General features: G+C 44.6%; 1 protein-coding gene and 2 long non-coding RNA genes across 19 annotated transcripts in view; 2 read left to right on the top strand and 1 right to left on the bottom strand.

The window, feature by feature from the left end:
* LOC118214807 overlaps window positions 1–4,605 on the top strand; it is a 31,275-nt gene extending 26,670 nt beyond the window's left edge. The window contains exons 2-3 of the long non-coding RNA XR_004762687.1: window positions 2,281–2,404; window positions 3,934–4,605. This is a non-coding gene — a long non-coding RNA (uncharacterized LOC118214807). The remainder of the gene's footprint in view (window positions 1–2,280; window positions 2,405–3,933) is intronic.
* A 6,609-nt stretch (window positions 4,606–11,214) lies between these two features.
* LOC118214806 lies at window positions 11,215–13,577 on the bottom strand. Its single transcript, XR_004762686.1, has 3 exons — window positions 13,109–13,577; window positions 12,567–12,649; window positions 11,215–11,400 (listed from the first exon to the last, which is right to left on the bottom strand). It is a non-coding gene; the product is annotated as an uncharacterized LOC118214806 (long non-coding RNA).
* Window positions 13,578–13,852: 275 nt separating this feature from the next.
* LOC118214801 (receptor-type tyrosine-protein phosphatase eta-like) overlaps window positions 13,853–24,402 on the top strand; it is a 41,172-nt gene continuing 30,622 nt past the window's right edge. For 2 of the 17 annotated variants that reach the window (XM_035395048.1, XM_035395032.1), the window contains exon 1: window positions 13,857–14,967. In XM_035395048.1, coding sequence (XP_035250939.1) covers window positions 14,902–14,967 — 66 coding nt within the window. In that variant the 5' untranslated portion in view covers window positions 13,857–14,901. Of the gene's footprint in view, window positions 14,968–24,402 lie in introns of all 17 variants that reach the window. The other 15 variants (XM_035395043.1, XM_035395039.1, XM_035395046.1 and 12 more) reach the window with 12 other exon arrangements.

Raw genomic sequence — 24,402 nt, 5'->3', positions numbered from 1 at the left:
CCTTTTGGGGAAGGCTGAATTCAATCTGTGATATTGAAATCACTGAGTGAAAATCTTCATGTCTGTGTCAGTACCGGTTGTTGATGACATTGAACAGTTGAAATCTACATTTTTTATCGAAGCGGTTCCAGTTTCAGGCGGAAACCAACGTGGTACGATTGGGTTTTGTTACATGGAAAATATTTTCATGAGTCAGGAGGAAGAAAGTAGTTTGTGGGGGTGGGGGGGTTGTGGTGGACATTCTGGGGCAAATATCTGCTGTTGTCCTCTGAGGAATCTGAAGCTTGCATCAGAGATGTTGTACATTTTCATCCCTGGTTTTTGGAATATTAGCTTGTCTTTTCATATCTGGACTTTGATCTTGGTTTCGTATAGGACTATTTTGGGAGAAAGCTGTGGTTTGGTGTGGTTTGTAACCTGTCCATGTCTGTAACATTTGTTTGTTTTTTTAAGCTAGTTGAACCTCATCTTTAGATTAGGTGTGGCTATTTGTTGTAACTTAATACATTTCTTAATTTTAATCTGGTTGTGAGTTGTACATTTTGATAAAGGTTGATCCAACAGGTAGCCGTGCCTATCAACAAATTTAGCGATTTAATGAACATTTAATTAAATAATTTTAACCAATTAAATCCACTACATTTATTTTACATGTTGGATAAGTGACGGGTTGTTGATGCCTTTGTGTTCGGTATCCAGAATGCCGGAACGCAAACGAGGGTGTCAGCGGTTAAAACAGCAGGATTCAGAAAATTAAACCGATTTCACCTAATCCTCACTTTGCCGACCCCAGTGAAGGTGAAAGTCTGTAAAAGTGTTTCTGAGATCACACGCTCGCAGATACAGTAGTACGTCTGACTGGGACAGAAATCTGCATTCCTGTCGTCCTGGAAACTACGGGTTACCAGGGGACAAAGAACAGGAAATGAGATGCAGACTAAAAACAGGAGTCTGTCACGGGCATTTACAGGGAAGGAGGGCCTGGGGTTCTGTACAGGAAACACGGAGTGAAGCGGAGCGGGCTGTGGGCCAGGACGCGAGGGGCGGGGCGGAGCGGGACGGGGCAGGACGACATTCCTGGAAGCAATGTGCCTCTCTCACCTGCTCTGACCCCATGTTTTTTTAGTGCTGAATTTAAGCGGGCGTGTAATATTATCCCAGTCCACCCACCCATTCGGCTGAATGAGCTTTCTGCTGGGCGAGGCCAGGTCGCGCCACATGACGGGGAGAGAGTTCTGCGAAGCCTTTATTCCTCATGTGAAAGCACTCCAACATCATTATTATTATTGTTATTATTATTTATACAGTGGTTTCAGTCCCATTTCACACAAACAACCAACAACAGTCCCAGTGCACTTGTCCTGACCAGCCCCTGTGCTCTGAGTGACTCCCTTCTCTTCTGGCGAAGAGCGAGGCGAGAGTTAACTGACCATGTGCGGAACACATGGATAATGAGCTTTTTAAAGGGGCAGATCATTTACAGGACTTACGGTAACACTGACGCCGTTCAGCGGAAATACCGCCGCCATGGTGGAGCTCCGCCCCTTTATGCAAATCAATATTCCATGTAATCCACTTGGCCCCACTTTAGTCACTGCGCTCCCGCTGGGCCGGCTGTCCCGTATCCTGCTTCTCATGATCATTTAAATCCCCCCCCCTCCCCCTTCCATGACACTCATGTTACCTGTACCCCTATTCCAGAACTTTTTGGTAATTTTTGTACTATGGTCGTAATGTTGTAGCTTGTTCTTCTCCCTAGTCTGGCTTGGCACACGTTTGGTCGGAATAATTGTTCACTGTGTGAACTGAACTGTGTTCTTGCTGTATGAAATGAGTATCGTATCTTATCGAACCCGTGTTTTGTAGTTGTATCCAATGACCGTGATATGCACTTTTTGTACGTCGCTTTGGATGAAAGCGTCCGCTAAGTAAATGTAACGTAATTTAGTCTCCTGTATTGTGCGCTATTTCCTGGTTTTTGTCTCTGTCCAACGGCCGGCCGTTCGGGTCGCCTGTCCCGGCGGCGGTGGGGCGGGCCTTCGGAGCCTCCACCCTCTGAAACGGGCCTCACCGGCCGGTCAGCGAAATCTGCCGCGGTCAAGATGGCCCCTGGTTAAGGCCCGATCGCTCTCTAATAAGGCTTTCATCATGAATGATTTCTTCGTATCCCATGGACTGGATTTTAAAAAAATTTGTGACCGAGCCTTGGTTGAATGTTGGTAGACCGAGCCCTCTTTCCAAACGTTCTCCCACTGATTGCTACTTTTTCTGCTCCCACAGGCCTGCTGGTCGTGGTGGGGGACTGGCCTCTATATTTAGAAGCCATTTCCTGTGTCGTCTATCGACTGTCGATGAATGCTCCAGTTTCGCGGAGCAGCGAAATAAAGTGGAATTGCCTAACCAGGTGCTTTGTGCCGTGATGTGTAGACCTCCTAAACAACTAAACAAGTGACTATTAAGACTAAATAAGACTACTTCTTATTCAAGAATTTGCTGATTTCTTAACCTCAACTATGCCTAGAAGGGATAGAATATTGGTTCATGGTGATTTTAATACTCATGTCTCACTGGATGTCTGGTTGAAAATTTTTTACGATTTTTGACTTGTTTAATCTTGTTCAATTAGTCAGTGGCCCTACGCACAAATGGCTTTCCCATCTGTAATGTTAAACTCCGTGACTCTGGTCTGTATGATCACAGGCCCATTGTGTTTTATGCCACCTTTATGCCATGTCAAGTTTTCAAACCTTGTGCGTGGTCTTACATTTCAGTTGGCAAGATTGCTGATATTAGATTGCGCATCTCATTGTCTTGTTTCGTGATCCTTCTGTTTCTCTTATGTGCTATACTGCAGTCCTAAATCAGTGTGAGCCGGTGTCTCTCTCTCTCCTGATGGAGCTGGTTTATTATATGAAGACCACAACCTGCCCCCTTAACATTGTTCCCTCACAGCTTCTTAAATAGCTTTTTTTTTGGCATTGTGGGCCCCACAATTCTTTCCATTATTACCAGCTGTCTGGTCTCAGGCTGTGTTCCAGCTTGTTTTAGGCATGAAGTGGTTCATCCAAGTCTAGACCCCACAGTTCTAAATAATTTCCAGTCCACTTCCAAGTTATCGTTTTTTTATCTGAAGTTCCTGAAAAAGTTTTTTTTTTTTTTAAATCAACTGTCAATCTTGTTTTTTGTCAATCTTTTCTGAACAGAATCTGCACTGCTGAAAGTGAACAATGATCTTTTGTTAGCTGTTTGACTTGTTGGCTTTTGTGCTGTTTGATTAGCCGTTGACCCACTGGGTGTTGCGCTGTTTTGATTCTCTTGGACCATAGCGCTGTGTGTGACACAGTAGATCACAACATCCTCCCTGCATCCTTTTCTTGAGCATGGGGCTGGCATTCAGGATACTGGTCTAAAATAGTTTAATTCTTACCTAAACAAGAGAACCTTTTATGGTCTTCCACAGCTACGCTGCTGCCAGGCTTTTGACTGGCACCTGAACACGTCCCCCATTTTACCCTCCCTTCAGCCTGGCTCTCAGTAAGGTTCAGGGTTGATTTTAAGGTTGTATTATTCGTTTTTAAAGCACCTAGTGGCACCTCTCTACATCTCTGACCTCGGTTGCCCCTGTTCTGCTGCTAGGTCACTTAGATCTTCTGAGCAGATGCTTTTGTCAGTCCCACAGGCTCGGTTAAAGCTAAAGGGTGATCAGGCCTTTGCCGTTGCTGCTCCAAAGCTATAGTATAGTTTACCTCTTCATATTAGGTCTGCCCCCTCTATTGACACCTTAAAATTTCTTCTTCTTGGCCTGTAAACCCAGTTCCTCTTCAGCAGGGTATACTGGTATACTGTCTTTGTGTGATATTTGGTTATCCCTCATATCTGTTTTTGTTCATTGAAGTTGTACAGCACTTTGATCGAGGTCACTTGTTTTCAAAGGTGACTTCAACCTGACTGTGGATTCGTTGTAGGGAAGCACCTGGCGGATCCGGCGATGAGACCAGCGATGGCGCTGTGCCAGGATGTGCTCGGGCAGGACTCTGCCACGACGGCGCCAGCTCTTCGGCTCCGCGGTGGAACAAGAGGAAGGGGCGTGCTCGTCGGACGCCCCCCCAACCCACACTGCCAGTCAAGGCTTTAGTCACCACGAGCAGAGCTGAGAACGGATCAGTGACAGGTGAGAGCCACGTAAGACAGCAGCAACTTTTAATTTACAGCTTAAAATTTTGACCAGACTATACCAGACCGTGGTCTGGATTGAGGGTTTGCGCAAACAGAAACATCAACGTCTCTAAAACTGAGCTGTAGCCTAACTGGGCTGCGATCACACGGGATGTACTTTGTAGGCTTCAAAACATAAAGCGCACTGCCTGTGCTGATTTCATGAAGCCTAGCTGTGCTTTTGACCATTTTTGCTGGTTATAGCTGGTCTGTGGCTGGTCAAAGCCGTTTAAGCAGGTGAAGTAAGATGGTGGACTAGCTGACTAAACAGGCTGGTTGGTCAGCTGCTGAACCACCAGCTAAAAGAGTAAAAAACACCGCACATAAATCAGCTTGACCAACTTAGGCTGGTTTTATATGGAATTTTCAGCAGGGTACACAGGCATCACCGTAACTGACATCCTAACAGACACACTCACCCTCCGCTCCCAGCACAGACAGTGTACAGACATGGACCTCACCAGTAGCAACATCCCACTGACAACCACTGGTCTTGCCCATGAGATCAAGCACTTTGCTCTGGCAGAAATGGGTGATGTCATGGGAGACCCTCCAAGGACCCAAATTCTCCTATCAGGACAGCAGCTGCAGCAGCCTGGTCAAACTCCTGCTCACTTCACTTGCTGCTACATTAAACATATATAATAGCTTATTGGCCTTCAACATACAGTATTAACCTCTGGCTTACAAAGTTGTATGTAAGAAGATTATATGTAGTTTATAGATTATATGTAAAGACCTGTCTTTATGACATTATTTTCGGTTAAAAATTCGGTTAATCTTAAAGCGTTTGCATGATAATAGTTTTTAAGGTCAACTTTATGGTGATTTTAGATCCAGAGACTCTTTGCGTCTCATTCATTTTTGGACCCACGCACTCAGTCTGCTGCCCTCTAGCGACATGCATCGTGCATTACAAGTTAAACGAAGTGGAACCGCTAGACCTTAAAAGGCTACGGTTCTCTACTAGTTTCACTAATTTCACTGCTAAGCTTGTACAGCCTGTGCAATTAATTGGCTAGTTTGGTTGCTAACGATCTGTTATCCAGCTACAGGTTACCTAAAAACTTCCCTGCTAGCCGAGTTAGTAGCTGGTGTTAATAAACCATGACAGCGTGAGGGTCGAATTCACAAGACACGTTGACTATTCCCGCCGCCTTCTTAGGCTTATTTTAAAAAAAGTACAATAGCAGGTATTTAACCGATTTCGTTACTGACGCAGACGCCTGGGTGAATTACGCTCAAATGGTGCCCAAATAAGGAACTCCGGACTACGTCCGGCACGAACGCCGGCTAATGCTCTGGAAAACGTCGCTTTCTGTTTATTTCCTTATTTTTCACAGAGTTGGCTAAATTCTGTGCTGCACCGAGGGGCATTTTTTGCTAGATATTCTGTTAGGGTAATATGCTGGCAATGTACAACGTTGGCGTGAGCTGCATTTTTTTGAAACACAAAGGATTCTAACCAATGCCGTTGAACTTTACGGGTTAACTCTGTTCCCACACCCCCCTCCTTGTCCAACCCACCATCGTCCTCCAAAAAAAGAAAAGAAAAGAGAACGGCTTCATTTTATTTGATTAGGCTTTGATCCAACTGTCGTTTCTCGCTGCGAAATCCTGTAGCAAGTAGGTATTTACACGCAGCTACAACAGAGTTTGAGACAATAAACTTTGTATACGATAGTATATATTATAGTAAATACAACGATACAAATTAAACGTATGGAAATTTGGGAAGAGTTTTTGCTCAAAAAGCTGATGAATAGTTAAAAGTTCAGAACCCTTTCGGTGCTCAGAGAAATAGGCCTACATTATTAGATGTACAGCGCAGTCCATAAGCATATTTTCTGTGAAACATTTTTTGTAGTTTTGACTCTGTATTCTACCACATTGGATTTAAAATGAAACGATGAATGTGAGGCTAAAGCGCAGACTGTAAACTCTAATTTGAGGTTGTTTCCACCCATATCGGGTGATCTATGTAGGAATTGCAGCCCATTCTGTGACGTGGACCTGTTCATTGTAATAGACCAGAAAAGGCTTAACCCATTCGATTTTTGAGCTGTGTAATCTTTGACTGTCCTTTGAAAAGTTTATTCTGAAGGCTCAAGAATGTATATCTTGAATATAGTATTAGTGTCTATGCATGCATACATTTCAAATATAGCCTATTGTAAAGGTCCACATGGTGGATTTATTTTCCTAATGTGCTCAGTGTGTCACGGTACGGGTAGCATTACGGGAATATGGGACTACTTCCCCTTAGTTTGTGTGGGCTGAAACTGACGTACATTCACTGGTTTATCAGGTTGGTTATCAGCTATGGTAAAAATGACTAATAGACAAGTCTGAACAAACCGTCTCTCCTCGTATTTATTTGTATTGCCGTGAGCCTTGAGGATCGGATGCACTGAATTAAGATCAGATTTCCATACCCGGTCATGTCCGGACATGTCCTTTTAAAGCAACGTGAAAACGTACCGTTTTAACTCACACTCGTAGTATAGTGTTTTGTAATTTTTCGTTTAAGTTTAGGAAGATGTCCCGTTCCTTTGTGTACTAATTATTCTTTTTATGTTTATCCCAAAAAAGTGGACAGAATATACAGTTCTCCATTCCATTTTTCTGAACACGTTTAAAGTTTGTAGTTCAACACAACCCACAAAATACCCTTATGCCAGCCATTGCAAAGCCCGCAGATCATCAGAAACAAATTAAAACATCAAAAATGTCCTTCATTGCGCACATTATTAAAAAAGGAAAAGAAAAAGTGAACTACCCCTTAAAGATGTTTTTTTCGGGATGAAAGGGCGACTCGTGGTGGTAGAAATTTAATCTACGACTTGATTTTCAGACTTTATTTCTGTCACGAACAAAACATGGATTAATATGGATATGTGAAAACTGAAAAGTGAAAACTATGGAAATAGCATGTCAGTTATTATACATATGGAGGTTACAATTGCCACCAACACCCAAGTTTTCAAAACAATGAACATGATTCCAATAATAATAATAATAATAATAATAATAATAATAATAATAATTGTTGCTGTTGTTGCTATCCTTTTTGTGGTTATTGTTTAGTTGTTGTTGCTGTTATTGTTTTTGTTGTGGTAATGTGTACAGACTAGACAGTTACATATTATGTAACAGTACAGGATGGAGTTAAATGCTAGCAGTAGACAAACCTTCCCAACAGACGATGTCAAGTTACAAAACAATAGGAGCAGTTAAGGGAACTAGTTTAATTCACACTAGTGTTCACAGTTTTTTAACATCTATCTGGGATATAATAACAGGGTAGATGGCAACATGTTGTTTGGACCTGTGTGTGCGTGTGTGTGTGTGTGTGTGTGTGTGTGTTCATGAAGTCATAAAACGGTATATGATACGGTTTGCCATTGACCTGAACTGTCAGTCTTCGGTGTTAGACAGTACATTTACCGCCCCCTTGTGGCCGATGTGTGGAAAAACCCATTAGCAGCAAAGCGCTAAGACCACGAGTGTCTAATCTTATCCTAAAAGGGTCGATGTGGGTGCAGGTTTTTGATTTTGGTTGGCAACAAGGCATCTGATTTTACTTATCAATGGCTTGACTGATTAATTATTACTCGAATCAGATGTCATGATGCTGGGCTAGAACAGAAACCAGTACCCACATCAGCCCTTCTTCTGACAATTAGACAGACAGTTTGAAAGGCGGAAAGGGGTCACAGAGATTCCAAGGAAGACGGGGGCAGGAGGGAAGATGCTGAGATTGTGTGAGATTCGTGCAAACGCAGCCTGTTTATCTGCTCGCTCTCTCCGTCAACCAGGGGACAAAAAACCACAGTCTAATGAAGTGTAAATAATTACCCTCTCTGCAGACCCACCCGCTCTCCTGAGACCTGTGGCAGTACATAACAGTGAAGGGGGGGGGGGGGGGGGGTCAGTCCCCTTAATATCCAAACATACCACCCCCCCCCCCTCCCAAACCACACGCCAAATCGGCTGGGGGGGGGGGGGGATCAGTCAGAGTGATAACCACTGTGCCTGAGGGACCAAGCCATACAAACAGCCCCCCCCCCCACCCCCCGGCCCCCAACTTGGATCAGCTTCTACGATCAGCACGATAAGCGCTCCGTAAACATCCAGGGTTCTATAAACGGATCATTTGAAGCACGTCAATTAGGCTACTCCACATCTCCCCCCCCCCCCCCCCCCCCCCCCCCCCCCCCCCCCCACAAACTATACTATGCAGACAACAGGAAGGCGGAGATGGTCCCTGTGGTCACGGTCCACAAACTCTCAAACTCTCGGAGTCCGGGAACCCAAACCCCAAATTGATCTGTGGCCTACCCCCTAACTTAAGATGTGAACTGAACGTACTAACACTTTCAGCGCGAGTGGGGAAACAGGCTGCGCGTGCAGTGTGACGTATAACTGCTGCGGTGTTTTATTTAAAATAGCGAGAGCGCAACCTGAAGCAGGCTTGCGCTTGACGGGCTGCCGGGGGGGGGGGGGGGGCATGATTTGGCCGATTTGCGCTACGGTGGCCCCCTAGCGGGGGCGTCGCCGCCCCCATTCACAAACCATTTTCATTCTTATTTTACCCTGGGCTAGCCGCCAACGGACTGGCGTAGCAGCCCTACCGATTTGCAAAATGGCCGGCCGTTCGACAGTCGTGTGTGCGGCAGGCTGCTGCGCGTTACCTGACTGGGGTGTCACTACCCGAACATTGAAAACACAAATCCCCCCCCCCCCCCCCCCCAACCCCCCACCTCAGCCACTGTCTTTACCCCACAGTTTATAAACTACTGGACTGCGAGGAAGCCAGTTGAAACCATGGTACGATTTAATGCGTGAATGTGATATTCGGAAACTGCAGTGTTGGGGGCACAGTGCAGCTCAATTACATCTCCGATTAGTGTTACACAGCAGCTAACCTGGTAATAGCAGGGGTGGGGTAACAGGGTTTTTTTTTTAGATGGGGACACTTCAACCTGGGGAGGTGGGGGTGGTGGGGGGGAAGGCCTGTTTAGAAGCATTTCATAATCTCAGAAACTGGGTATTTCCTGAATTGCCAAAATGTTCTAAAGTAAATGTTTTGCTTTTAATTTCAGTGCTGAGACAGGAGGATGAAATGCAGATAAGTGTGATTATCAGAAATGAAAATGATCACCAAAGCTGTCAGGCCCAGAGGTGCCATTCAAACTTTTCCCCCTGGCAAGCAGACCTAGTTTGATAACATGCCCTAACATTTGAGGTTAGCGTGTGTGGCATACTGCCACTCCGTACTGTGTAAGGCCTCTGTTTTAAATAGGAAATTCTATTGTGTTAACTTTTTTTTTTTTTCCTGGAACGAGACAGTCAGTTCAAAGGAAGTCAAACCCCTGAACTAGATGTCCTGCTGGGTGAAGTGATCCTCTTGGGGCAGCCAATCGTTTTGTTTACTTATAAAGGTTGTTCTAGCATTAGAATAATATCTTAGAATTCTAATTCTGAGCTAAAGATTCCTCACCCACCAAACAAGGACATGGCATCTTTGACATACAAGTTTTCTGGGTGCTTTACTTCAGATGAATTTTACCTTGTATTTAAACACGTTTTTATTAGTATTACCAAGCCATTGACAGTAAGAGGATAAAGAGGAAACTAGCAGAGCTCACGCTACTGAGCAGCTTAGTCAAGGGTGACATCACGAGGCCCAAAAACAGCTGTGCGAGTCAACATGCGTAGTAACGGGAAATTCGCTACGGAGAACGGCGACGATATGACGCTCGTTATCGACAGGCGCGGTCTGTGCAACACATGAAAACGGTGAAAACGAGGTTTGAATGTTTATGCAACTGGAGGGACAGGAGGACAAGGACATTAGAACAATGCTCTCTAGGTCTGTTCAAACAGACATTCAGCTGCGGGCATGGGTGTCATTTGCATCGTGCGGCGTGGGGTGAGACCTGTTCTTCGAATATGATGCAAAGCAATTTGCATGTTCTCTAATTTTGATTCTATAAAAAAAAAAAAAAAAATGTAAACTGCTACCGCCCATCTTTATGGTAATTTGGCTGCTAGCTGCTAATAGCGTCGTCACCAGAACCGGGCCGACCCAATAAAGCGATTTAAAGCGTATGGTTGCTTTTGGCCCCGAGAGGCTTGCGCCGGTACTGCCGGTCATAGTAAATACACTGGCTACTCCCACAGCCACTGTCACTGGTGACACATTTCCCGGCTCTGCACCTGAGAGCGGTTTCGAGCGGTTTCACCTCCGAATTCCCCATCATGACGTCAGCTCCTGCAGCAGTGGGGCTTCTCTTCAGATCAAATCAAATCAAATCAAATCAAATCAAATCAAATTTTATTTGTATGGCGTATTTTACAGCAGTTGTCACAATACGCTTTACAGACAACCCTGGCCTCTAAACCCCAACAGGAGCAAGCCTAAGGCAACAGTGGCAAGGAAAAACTCCCTGTGGCAGTTGGGAAGAAACCTTGGAAGGAACCAGGCTCAAGGGGGAAACCCATCCTCCTCTGGTCGGCTCAGGGTGCCGACGGGTGACCAGCATGTCAGCCAGTTTTATAAGATATGTGATGTGGCTCAGATGATGGGTGGGGCCGGGTGGCGGTGATGGGGAACAGCAGGTGGCGACAGATGTGGGCAGGGTGGAGGCAGGGAGGCAGGGAGGGGCTGGACCGCAGAGGTGGGGGAGACCAGACGACTCTCGAAGCACTCTCGAGGGTTGGGGCAAGAGCCCCGCCGGCAGCGTGGGGAAGAGGGTAGAAAGGCAATTAGGGAATTTTCAATATAGCAGACAGTGAGTAAGGTGGTAGTGGTATGTATTGGGGGGACCCCACCAGGAGTAGAATATGGCTGCATATCTACTAGGACAGGGATGGAGAGCCCATGCAGTCATGAGGGGTTGAAACCATATCCGCCAATCAAGAGCCAGCCCATGTAAAGTCGGGTCACAGCTGACTGACAGGTGACAGTAAGGAAAGGATTGCCACCTACAAAGCTCTATGGCTACAGGCTTCTCGCACCCTGACTCCAGACTACAACTGATTGTAAGCCTGAGCATAGAGGTGCGTTTTTAATCTAGATTTAAATATTGAGACTGTGTCTGACTCCTTTATAAAATTTCTCTTCCAATCACACGACTGGGATGTGGTCTTTCCAACTGGGCAGGCCACCAACGGGTCCAACTGAATAAAATAAAATAAAAAAAGTTTCCTAAAATTAGAACAGCTCACAGACATTTTCAACCACACAAGGGATATTTAAGATATGTGTAACTCTTCACGTTCCACGTTAAGTGCACATAATGAGAGAAGATAGTCAGAGTCGATTGTTAAATTCTTTGTTTTTCTCTTTCTGTTTTAACTGTAGGTATTGAATATACTGTTCAAGTAGACCTACATTCAGATATAAATTTCCGGCTTATTAAAAAATATATATTTTGCATACACTATTATGCTATTACATAATTGGCAGCGTTATAATCTATCTGACAAGGTTGTCGGTCGGCTTATTCTCGTATCGGAGTGGTGAAAGACAAACAGCTGAGCGAACAGAACAGGGGCTTCGAGCAGGTTTTTCCGGGAGCCCCACTTCGATTTTACGAAAAGTTTCGCACGGCTATGCCCCATACGCACCCGCGCAACAGTAGCGCATTTGGTGTTAAATCAACACTTATAGAGTAGCCTACATTCACTCCGGACGCGTGCGTGATTCCTATTGGACTCATTTATGCCCTCCGAAAAGTTGAATCAACTCTGCGCACGTTACCCTGCTGTCAGTGCTGTTGCGAGTTCCATAGGGAAGTGTGTGATGTTGAGCAAAATGCGAATAAAAAACAGTATGTCCGTCAGTGCCTAAGTCAGTAGGCTACACTAAGATGTACTTTTAAAATACGTTGGGCAAAAAACGGCCGATACAAGCATAGAAATAACCAGGAGAAATAACCAGGGCGGAAATAACCACTACTAGTGGTTACTATGTGCCATTGCCTTAGTGCAGCCATGTTAACAAATGAATGACAAGTGAGCCGCTTATCTGCGATGGGAAATCGAAGGTCGACTCGGACAGTCCGAAACTGTCCGCTCACTGGCAGCAGAAGGAAAGAAAAACGTGTGAGATGCGATGTCATTGGTGTAAGATTTTGCAGGATTGCGGATAGCGGGAGGGGGGTATGTGTCCGTAAAAACTATGCAGGCTATGCAACTTCTGCGTAAACGGAGAGGATGGGAGTTCTGCTGCTTGTAGCGCCACCCGCCCCCCCCCCCCCCCCCCCCCCCCCCCCCGCTCCCCCGCAACGCGCTTCTGTGCGCTGTGTCACAGTTTAAAAAATTTGACGAAGCGGACTTTGTACCTCAAGTATCGTGTGGCCGTGAGAAAGGGACTGACGGGGGGTTTCGTTCGCCCAGTGTTAACGATCCTCATCATGTCTGCGACCTGTGCGGGACAGAGAACGGATCGAATCCATTGCAAACCACTAAATTCAAGAAGTTAAATTCTCAATTTAAATTAATTAAATTCAAGAAGTGAAATTTAATGTCTCTATTTAACACTACTCAGGAATATAATGGGCGTTGAACTCTTTTGGATCCATCTCAAATTTTTCTTCCTGGGGAGATGCCATCAAATACTGTAAAAAAGTAAAGGTGGCTCTTCTTAATATAACGAGTAACGCGGCTGCCTTAAAATCTTGAGTTAGGCAAGTAACGGATCGGATCTTCAGTTCTTCAAACTTCTGTATGAAGAATTATGAAGAATTGAAGATCCCGTTGTTCGCCGGATCTTCCGTTGTTCAAGATTTTAAGGCTCCCAGGTTACTCGTCTGTTTATTACAGTTTGGGTACTGGCACGGGTCAGCACTTAATCCTGGTCACAGGGTGCTCTGTTACTCCACACCTCTTGTATCTTTTAAAAAAAAAAAAAACCTTTTCTTCGTTCCTGTTGTCCAAACACTGACCAAATGTCTGGTCGCGTAGGGCTATGCAGATCAAACGGGACAAAAGTAGTGGCCGCTTTTTGTAATTGGCCATTCGATTCTCTCTTTGCAAAAATGCATCGTACTCAGTAAGTACAAGGTTAAAATTATACAGGCACCATTTGACCCTGTTTTACAGGCTTTTGCCCTCGTAAAACTCCCGAAACAACACGGACCCCGTCAGTTATGGACGCCGTCCGTGGCTCGTCAACGTTACAGTCTAGTTCTGCGTTCTTTTCCGTCATTTTCCAACGGGAACACATCCTCCCACTTGATCGCTGACTGTGACCGCGGGGTCGTTATCTCCTTAAACCCAAAGTCGCCGGATCGCCCTGCAGAAGTCACTTGTTGCTTAACAAAAGTCACAGCTCGTAAGACTGGTACATTTCATTCCGCTGTCACGGTCTATTGTGAATCGATGTGCAATTACACACGTGTCTTGGTATCATGAACAAAATATTTATTACCGAGATACTTATGATTGCAGAAATGTTCGCTTATCGACTGTGCGTGCGTGTGGGAATGTTTTTTTGGAGCGCATATTACTGTGATATATTATTAGCCTATAGCAACACATCTAATGATAAAAAGTATACATATCCATCATATTGCTTATGTAGTTGTCCTAGTGAAGGGGCAAATTAAGATATCAAAAAGGGGCAGGCGATGTGAAATTAAACCTGTCTATCGGGCAGGATTCCCCAAACCCTTAAAAATTCCACGCGAAATCTCCGCTGGATTGTGGTTGCGGGGATAGTGTCGTGGACTTTAAATCTGCCACAGGAGACGATAAGGAAATAAAGACAGGGCTCCATAAAGCCTGGTTGAGCAGCCTAGAATTCCGTTATAAGTTACTGTATCTTCAGTGGCGCGGAGGCGCGTTGGAATAGGCTACCAGTAGTTTGCGTATTGTTCTGCGGCTCGACGGGCACAAGGCGTTTTTTTCAGTCAATCCTTAAATGTTAAGAATACCAGAGCTTGGTAAAGCTACCCTATACGACTGCCATTTAGGGAGAGATGACCACAACAACCGCACCTTATGAGCTATTTTTGAACGTTTTGTCCCGGTCACATTTGGGATTTCTAGATATGTAGTGCGTTTCAAGTTAACTACAAATGAATAGCGGTCCCCGGATGTGCCACTGTATATCTTATGTACGTTTTTGTAGTATAGATATTATCATACATCCTATGCTCATCGCGCACTTATTTCAGGAATGGGGAATCAAGCCGATAAATATTTATCTAAATTGTACAGTCCACTGGGGATGGGACTGCGGTAAATAAAAGAAGAAAAAAGAAGTGCAATCGCCGGATATACAAAATAGATTAGATTAGATTTAAGAGTTTTTATAAGGGGAAATAAGGGAAGGGAAAGCTGAACAGGCGGAGAGTTGAGCAGGCGGGTCACCAGCGCGAAACGCTAACTTTTAATTGGACGCTTGCAGTTAGCGCTCCACCCAGAAAACGCAAACTTTCTTCCTCTTGGACCGTTTCTCACGGCTTTAGCGAAATTGTGAAGACAGGAGTGTGAGTCGTAGGGCTCGATCGAGTTCGATGTTAGAATCTATAACACATTTCGTTTGATTCTGTCACCATACGCAAAGAGGGTCGAGAAGAGAGGACAGAAACGAAAACGCGAGCGCGTGCTGTTGACATGCCGGGGGGCATCAGCAAATAATCCACGCGCAACTGTCACCGATAGAGCCTCATCATGAGGGGGCTGTCCTTTAACGGGGTCTTGTCTACGACGCTTCTTGGCCTTTGGATGTTTTTTAAGGTAAGTGATTACTTTAAATTTCAAATAGTTTGAAACAGTTTCTTTTTTTGGGGAGGGGTAGGGGCAGTCCACATTTGCGAGTCAGTGTGTGTTTGCACCTGCTGCAGGTAACTGTTCGTAAACTTCAGTGAAGTCTCTTTGGGTGACAGTTCTGTTGTTTCGCCAATTGTCATTGATACCACGATTTTAAAAACCGTTTTATAACGGGACATAAGCTTAAGGCTTAACTGTACTCTATCTACAGCCTACTTAAAAACGGCAGTTACAACAGCAGATGTCAGGAAGAAACATGATTGTTGGTGTGATGACTGGCTTGATGTACAAACGGAAAACTAGGCACATTTAAATGGCAACAGTCGAGCGAAATGTATTAATATTCTGTTCAGAGTGATATTCTATGTCCAACCACATTATCCTTGATGAGAAAAGACAAAAAATTAATATATGACAAGTTATTGCCATCTTTTTAAAATAATCACACTGTCATCACAATGCAACCATTATAGCAGAATACAGTATCCAATTAAAGTTAAACAGGGAGAGTTTGGTTTTAAGCCTGGCCTCATACAGGTGATGATGTGTGAGTGTACAGATAATCGGTTTTCCTGTGCACCTTAGCCTGCAGGTGAATTTACCTGTGCCTTTTGACTCTCAGCTGAGAGTGCCCCCTTGCATTTGATAGCTTACTTGGGGCTGAAAATATAATTACACTCAAATTTGATTGCAACTGCCATGGAACTTAAAACTTTCATATACATGAGATTTATTGTCATTTTGAATATGTCGACATACACTGAATTTTCAATGCAAAACAACTGCCAAATGTTTCACGTAAAACAACTTGTCCTTACAACAAGTGCATTTCTGGAAACAGTCCCACCAGTTCAGTAACAAACAAAAAAAAGACAAAAAAAAGAGTACTGTGTTAAGTTTTTGTGCAAACATTTAGAAGGGTTACAGCATTTCACAGAGCATGGGGAAGAATTTGGCCAGGTGAAGACCTTGAGGTGCACTCACCTGGTCCCTCTGTACTGGTGAAACTACAACCAGGAAGTGTCTCTGTAATCCTTTAATGATCTCCAGCGGAGAGATAGAGAGGCTGAACGGGATGGGATTCAAGCCCGTGATGTTGTGCTGTGGTGATCGATGTTGTGCTGTGGTGATCGGTGTTGTGCTGTGGTGATCGATGTTGTGCTGCGGTGATCGATGTTGTGCTGTGGTGATCGATGTTGTGCTGCGGTGATCGATGTTGTGCTGCGGTGTTCGATGTTGTGCTGTGGTGATAGAGAGGGGCTGTTTGGCTTTGGCTGTGCTCCAGTGATGGGTGTCAGTTCTTCTGTGGGGTGATGGTAGATTGGGGATCCCGTTGGGGAGGGGGGGTTTGGGGGGGGTGGAGGGGGCGTATGCTGAGGGTTCTCCCATCCAGGACCCCCGAGTTTGCAACGCAAACAACGAAGCTGCTGCATCATAATATTCACGGTGTTGCTGGAGCTCCAGGGAAATGCTCACTTACATTCACTTCGCTGGGTACACAGTTCACTCCCTAATGCAGGCACTAGAAAGCCAGACTTAAGAAAAAACTATACAAAGCATGGAAGTAGCAGTAGTTTGGCAGGGAACTAATGACTGAACAAACAGAAAAAGAACAGAAGAGGGGGCGGGGGCTGCGGGGGGGGTGGGGGTGTCTGCGGGGGGGGGGGGGGGGGGGGGGGTGGCTGGGGGTGTTCTGGTCGCTGTAGAGCTCATACAATCCTTGATGATACCATCACTGCCTCATTAAGACTGAGGAACTGTGGCCTCGGTGATAAATGCGCTGGGGAGAAAGTCTGTGAAGTGAAACTTCACTGAAGGACTCCATGATGGGGTCGGATAAAGTCCTGCCAAGGCGTAAAAAAAAAAAACCAAGCTTTGTGTTTTAAAGCCCAGACGGCTGGGGATGGGGGGGGGGGGGGTTACACCTTCAAGGAGTTTACATCACCTCTTTCCTGTTATTCTCCCGGCGTTTGCCCTGGCTCCCCCCGCCGAGCCCCCCGCCCCCCCCCCCCCCAGTGTGTGTCATCCTGGTTTTCGCGCCTGCTCGCGTCCGCCCCCTAAACGCGGCCCCGTCACCACGGCGATCCAGTAATAACATCCTCTGAGGGGAGCCCCGTCAGAACGCGGACAGGAAGTTGAAAGGGGACACAGAGTACCGCCGCACAATGCCGGCGGAACGAGCCGCGCAGGTGCCGGGGGGGGGAGTCTTATTTACCGGACCCCGCTGAGGGTGGAGTTAGAGAGAGAACGGGAAAATCAGACGGGTCACGCCGGAATGAGCCCAAGTTGCCACTGGGTGCAAATGGGTAAAACTCTCCCAGTCTCGTCCTGGTCATGAGCGCGGAACTGAGCGTTCCGTTTATTATATGGGCGGCAGTGTGGCATAGTGGGTGAGGAACTGGGCTTGTGACCGAAAGGTTATAGGTTTGATTCCTGGCTAGAACACTGAACGTTGTACCCTTGAGCAAGGTACTCAACCTGCATTGCTTCAGTATATATCCAGCTGTATAAAATGGATGCAATGCAAATGCTGTGTAAAAAAAAAAGACGTTGTGTAAGTCGCTCTGGATGAGAGCGTCTGCTAAATGCCTGTAATGTAATGTTATAATTTTGATTGGCGTTACGTTGAGCGACGGTTAACTGCATAAGATGTGGTGTGCATAACACCAGGCATGAAACTGTTACAGTGCATTGCTTAAAGGAGAAGTGGAAGTTAAATCTAATGATCTAATCGACAGGAAGCAGAACTGTGTTTTTTTCTGTGGTTTTCGTTTAGTTTTCTAAGTGGCGAAACCCCCAAAAACCTCAATTACCGAACCGCAACTTCTTCAAAGCTTTCTGAGTCATAAACGTGCCTCAAGTCCCAGCACCACAGCTAAGTTATGAACTTGACAGGTCTTTCAAGAGCAGTAGAAAATATATTTCTTACCGGAAGGTGTAATTTGGATTTGTAAGAGTGTTTTTTATTTTTACGGTTTTGGATTTGCATTCCCGTATTTCTTGAAGGCCTTCTTTCAGACACATTGGGAGGCTGTGAAAACCACTGCCCCTGGATGCCTGCAGGGGGCGCCATAGCTCAGGAGGTAAGAGTGGTTGTCTGGCAGTCGGAGGGTCGCCGGTTCGATCCCCCGCCCTGGGCGTGTCCCTGAGCAAGACACCTAACCCCTAGTTGCTCCCAAAGAGCTGATTGGTGCCTTGCATGACAGCCTTTCACTGTTGGTGTGTTGGTGTGTGAGTGTGTGTGTGTGTGAATGGGTGAATGAGAGGCATCAACTGTAAAGCGCTTTGGATAAAAGTGCTATATAAATCAGTGCATTTACCATTTACCTGCGTAGCAAGATCAGTCGATGCCTCTTCAAGACTTCGTAGCCAATGCCCCTGTAAAACATGGGTATAATTATATACATGATAGAGCTACTAATTGTTTGTATGTCAGTCGATGATCTACAGGCCTAGGTAACATTAATTTAGAAGGCTAGTGTTTGCAGGGTAGCTACACTACCCTACGTAAAAAGTAGTAAACACTAGTTTAGCACAAGTAAGCACAAGTAAGTTTCAAGTCTTGGCATTCAAGTCCAAGTGAAGTCACGAGTCGCTGGTGTTGAAGTCAAAGTCGAGTTGCAAGTCATTTGTGATATTGTCGAGTCGAGTCTAAAGTCATCAAATTTGTGACTCGAGTCCGCATCTGTGGTCGGTGGCGTGTGAAGCGGTATACATACACACGCCCGGAGGGGTGTTAGGGCGAGGGTTAGTGTTACCGCCACTTTCACTTCACTTTACGCTGCGTCACAGTCGCTGAGCCTGTCGCTCTTATCCGCTGTGACGCACAGCAGCGGAGAATGTCACCGTTCTTCTCAGAAACGCTGTGAAAGCGCTCAGCACCGTTTCATGGGCTCTGTCACTGAGAACAGGTGGACATCATTCTGGGGTTTTGCATGAGTGCTTTAGATCCACAGCTTATATGTACATATATATAATTCACAGACTGATGACAAAAATGAACGTGAAGTCTTAGTAAGGTGTTCGGCATAGATTCTGCAAGTCTCTAGAACTTTACTGGAGGGATGGAGCACCATTCTTCCAGAAGATATTCACTCGTTTGATGTTTTGATGATGGTGGTGGTGGAGAGCGCTGTCCAACACGTCAGTCCAAAAGTCTCCCATTGGTGTTCAGTTGGCTTGAGAGCTGGTGACTGCGAAGGCCACAGCGTATGATTCACATCATTTTCATACGCATCGACCAAAGAGTGTCTGTTAAGCACACACAGATCTGACTGTGCTGATCTATCTAAATAGATGCATGTGTGTATGTGTGTGTGTATTTTTGTTTGTATAATTGGGCAGTTCTTCCTGTAGTCGTTGTGCAATTTTACAATGGTTTCTTTTGCTAGACGCCACAAGGTATTTGTTTACAGCCTCTTGATCTTCTTGGTGTTCTCCTGTTAACATTACTGCCCTTCAGCAGGACCCTTCGAGAATATGTTCAGTGTGTACTGAACACTTACACCTGCAAATCTTAAGCTTCTTTGATATTTCTTGCAGAGAATATGGTTGCCACAATATGTTTATTTGGTCTCGCACATCTAAGCCTAATACCTTCTTTGCCATATTTCTTATACCAATAGGCCAATAGTATTGGGTTTAAAAACTTAATATATGTGCATTTATTGAATAACTAACCAAATGACTTTTTAAAATTTTCTACCTACAATAACACAAAAATATTTTTTTACTTAAAAATAATACTAAAAAAATGTAATAGTTTTACTTAAAAATAATCTTAGACACAACCTCAAAATAGCCTCCTTTGGTTTTTATTACAATTTAACAAATTATTGGAAATCTATGCAATCATTTTGCAAATGCAAGGTTGGGGGAGGTGGGGTAGTTAAATTGACCAAAATCTACATTAACTGAATTCTTCTCTACCTAAGGGTTTTTGTGAAGGTGAATGAAAATGAGGTGAATAAATAAAACAGATAAAAATGATTAATATTTTAGCCTATAAAAAAAAAATATTTAATGTATCTATCCAGGCATATGTTTGCCCCATTAATGTACTGAATGGGTATGGTTCAGATAAAGTTTAGCCAAGTAAGTTAAATAGTATGATTTATTTTAAAATGTAAAGTAATAAAAAAATGCTGTTTTTAAACATAATTTTCTGAACAAAATAATAATGATAATAACAATAATAATAATAATAATGCATTTTCATGAGGTGTTTTTCATACACCCAAAGCACTACATGCAGACAACTGTTAAAACATTTAGTGTTTTTTAAGAAAAGTGTAATACAGCTGATTTGCAGATTATTTCCACTATAAATGATTGCCATTTCACACTTTCATGTGCCACATTAAGTTCGAATGAAACTTCTCATACAGCCCTTCATCAAAAGGGGACTTATAAAAAGGTAAAAATAAAACATTAAACAAAATGGGACCAAACATATTGCCTTTGAAACCAATTCATGAGCTCAACCTCAAAGAGTGACAGTACCGTAGTCCATGTAAATGAGGAGCACGTCTCTATTGCACGGTTGAATGGGGCTGTTGTCTGAGACATGGCTGGACTATGGGTTGTTCAGGAGAAGGGGAGGGGGTGGTGATGGGAAATTCATCTGCGGATGTGGTTCTGGGGGGGATGTCACAACAGCCCACTCTGTCTTTCTCTGAGATAACGGAAATTTATTTATTTTTATTTATTTATTTTTTTTTAAAAAGGAACACTAACTCCTTTATGATTTATGCTCACTTACAAATGCCAGTGTCTTGCGCAAGACATGCGTTGTGTTCTCCGATTACGTAAGTCTGGTTTGAATGGGAACTGTCAGGCAGGGCATTGTGCCACCTGTTCCTGCAGAGGGCAGGATACAATCAAATTATGTATTTGGTTTTAATTTTTGGTGAATTTTCTTTTGGAAGAATAATGAAAATAATGACTTGAGCTCAGTCGTATCGTCCTTTTTGGCACCGAATGACCGTTTCAGCAGCTGGATGGAGGGTTGCACTGCATGACACTAACTGTGAGTTCTAACGTTAACAGTGTGATGCTCAGGATCCAGCAATTACGAACGGATGACAACCAAACAGCTGCTTTCCTAACAGTGGGCGGAAATCAAAGCGGGTGGGGGGGGGGGGGGGATGTTGGGCGGTGGGGGGGGGGGGGGGGGGGGGGCGTTGGGCGGTGGCTGCTGTCAGTCACTCTTGCTTTGCCTGGCTGGCCCCTTGTTGGCAAAGCGTGCAGGAGGACAGGCGACGGACCAGTTTTTTTTTTTTCTGTTTTAATGCTGCGCAATGCAAATGACCCCAGCGTGCGGTAGGCTGGTAATTTACATATTCTCAGGTTTGGCAGTGCCTGGGGGGGGGCTGTGTTTTTTTTTTTTTTGGGGGGGGGGGGGGGGGTGGGTTGTTAAACAGAGCTCATAGGTCCATGCTGCTCCTCACTGACCCCACATGGAGATCTCCATCAGCCGGGTTCCTCCCGAGATTTATTCCCATCAGGGAGTTTTTTTTTTATCACCGCTGTTTTACTTTAGATCATGAGCAGTTTCTCTCTTTCTCCTCACTTTCCTCTTTCCATCACTTTCACACAGGGTAATACACATCTCCACTGTCCATAAGACTTTGTTCCAGAAAGTCTTCTAACTGTGTGTTTTTTAGCGAACTCAAACCTGGCTGTTCTGGTATTGAGGCTTTGCTGTGGTTTGCATCTTACGGTGAAAGACTGAGGTTCTACTGGCGTAGTCTTCTCTCCATGGGAGTCTTTGACACATCTGTGCCTACATCCTCTAAAGTGTTCTTGATCTGTTTGACAGTTGGAAAAGGGAGTTTCTTCGCATTTGATAGCATGCTAACTACAGTGGACTTTCATGGTCTACCAGGTCGTTTGCTGCAATGCTCACCGTTGTATTGTCGCTCACTAAAAAGTATGTACAGTATGAGACGGTTGACTTTGTTTTGACTGTGTTCGTTTATTCAGATTTTTCAGCCTCATAATGGTCTGGCTCCTCCAGCTGCCACTCGAAAACCAAGAAAGAAAAAAGAAAATTTTACTATTTTTGTCTTGTTTTTTTTTTTTTGCTTACTACTACAGAAGTTCCCTGTCTGCCTTGCAGGGTAAAATGGTGGTGAAACCCCAGAAGAGATGTGTTTACTCAAACAAACATTAAATTCAGGGTTCACAGCAGGCACAGGCTCCAGGAAGTAAAGTATAAAGTCCTTTGTCCCAGAAAAAGCAGAGGGAAACTTTTATGTAAATTCTTATCTGCGTATGCAGAGCGCACAACTTTTTTTTTTTTTTTTTCCATCGAGGCTGAAAAAGCGTGTCTTGCTTTACTGACTGTGCAGTGACATCATTTTGCCTCACAGCCAACCTGTTATTATTGAAATGAGATTTCCATTCCAAAACAGGCATCCAAATGCGATGGGGCTTGGAGTGACTGACGCCGCAGACACAGCGATGCTATGGTTCAGAAATATGGAAACGTGAAATATGGAAATGGACATTGGTGTGCATTTGGTGTGCAATTCCCACAACCCTTTGCATTTTGTCAGGAAGTTCCACCGGTGACCCAGCAAGGCCTTCACATTTGGGAGAACATGACCCAGACTGTACCAAGCCCCAGACTGCCAAGCGGTCATCAGGAGAAGAGCTCCATTTCATCTGGAGCCCTTTTTTGTTTCCTCGAACATGGGAACCTTTGAAATGCACATATTTTCATGTGTCTTTCATAAATTAAAAAAAAAAAACTGTGTGTGATGGTTCATCTCGGTGGCAAACCCGTCATCATACTGCTTATACTGATATATTTATCAAAGTTGTATAAATGCCAGTGTTCCTTGTATGGATGAAAGAATATTATTTTCATCTATTGGGGAAAAAATGAATGGGCCTCACGTGAGTGTAAGAACGAGTTGGGTCGAAAAGAACAGTTTAGTCCTCCAGCCATCTGCTTAAAAAGTCCGCTGTTGGCAGAAGCCAGTATGTACTTGCTATTTTTAAAAGCTAAATGAAGTTGAAACTGTTGAAATTTCACACTTTGCCGCCCGTTTCTCCGATACGCTGTGTTTTTCCGAAAAGGGAAGTGCCTCGCTGTTTGACCCCGGGTTCAAATTCCATCAATAACTCAATAACTTAACCTTGATCACTAACGCTCGTTAATGGGCGCTTTCGCCCCCCACTTCCTTCTCGATTTTTGGCGAGTTTGCTATCATAATTTTATGATCGTAATTTTTTTTAAAAAGGCGACAGGGACAGGAGGCTTCCTGCAAAGGCCGGTTTTCTGTGGGTGGAATTGACGCCATTTAGCGCAGTTTTTCAGTAGCCTTCAGCACTGACTGAATGCCTGACTGAGGGGGTGTCTCTGGGGGGAGGAACACTGAGGCTTCGCAGTCCAACATCAACTCCGGGAATTTTTCTTTTTTTGGGGGGAAATTTGAGAGTTAAAAAACGATCCCCATTCCCAGTGCGTTGCGTGCTGGTGATTTAGACTAACCTCCTGCAGGTGATCTGTGCTTCTTTTACTACCTTAACCAGCTGCTGAATACCTGACCGGCCTCACCTGCCCGTGGCCCTAAATAGGCCTGCTGCGGCTGAAGAAGAGCAGAGGCTTTTGAGGAGCAGTTTTTTGGCTGGACCGTGCACTTTCAATAAAGACTTGTGGTTTTTGTTTTGGTTATTTCTTTGCCTTTTTGTGTGGCGTTGGACGGTGAATGTTCTTTTTTGTTTTAGGCGCACATTATCGTTAGGTTTTTAGGTCAGGGTAGGAAACCTGTGGAAGACTCACCCTGTCTTTTCATCAGGAGAAAGACGACTGTGTGTGGCAGTCTGGAGTTAATAATCTTTGTGTGCTCTGCTACCCTGCATTTTGCTTCATGCTGGGGTTTTATTTTTGTGTATTTTCACACTGCGTATTCTCCTCTTCACTGTTCTTCTTTTTTTGCTCAGAAAGCCGTGCTTCTAAATGCTGTAATTCCACAAAATGTGTGATAGCTGTCAAAGGATGTACTGCTTTTAGTACATTAAACTTGCAGTGACATCGCAACAGCGTTTCGCTCTCTGATCTAACGCTGGTTTTTGTTCCCGTTTTGAAACTTCACAGCCTGTATGTCGCTGCGTCAAACTGGTTAACACTCGCGCTGGTTCACAAGGCAAACTTCGAACGATACGAACCCACAAGGGGCACGCCTTATCAGTATGTGAGGCGTTTTGGACACAACACACACCCACACACCCACATAAAAAATGTAAATAACAGAAATGAGAAAACACTCGATGAAACTCATAATAATATGGCAGCTAATAACGTGTGTTTCGTTTTTTTAAATGGCAGATATTCAGCACTGATATATTCATGGTCTTTCCTTAAGGATCTTTCAGCAACAACGGTATAAGAAC

The sequence above is a fragment of the Anguilla anguilla genome, chromosome 16, assembly GCF_013347855.1.
Source record: "Anguilla anguilla isolate fAngAng1 chromosome 16, fAngAng1.pri, whole genome shotgun sequence".
Taxonomy (NCBI): Eukaryota; Metazoa; Chordata; class Actinopteri; order Anguilliformes; family Anguillidae; genus Anguilla; species Anguilla anguilla.
The sequence above is the reverse complement of the archived record's forward strand: the minus strand, read 5'-3'. Positions and strand labels throughout refer to the sequence as shown.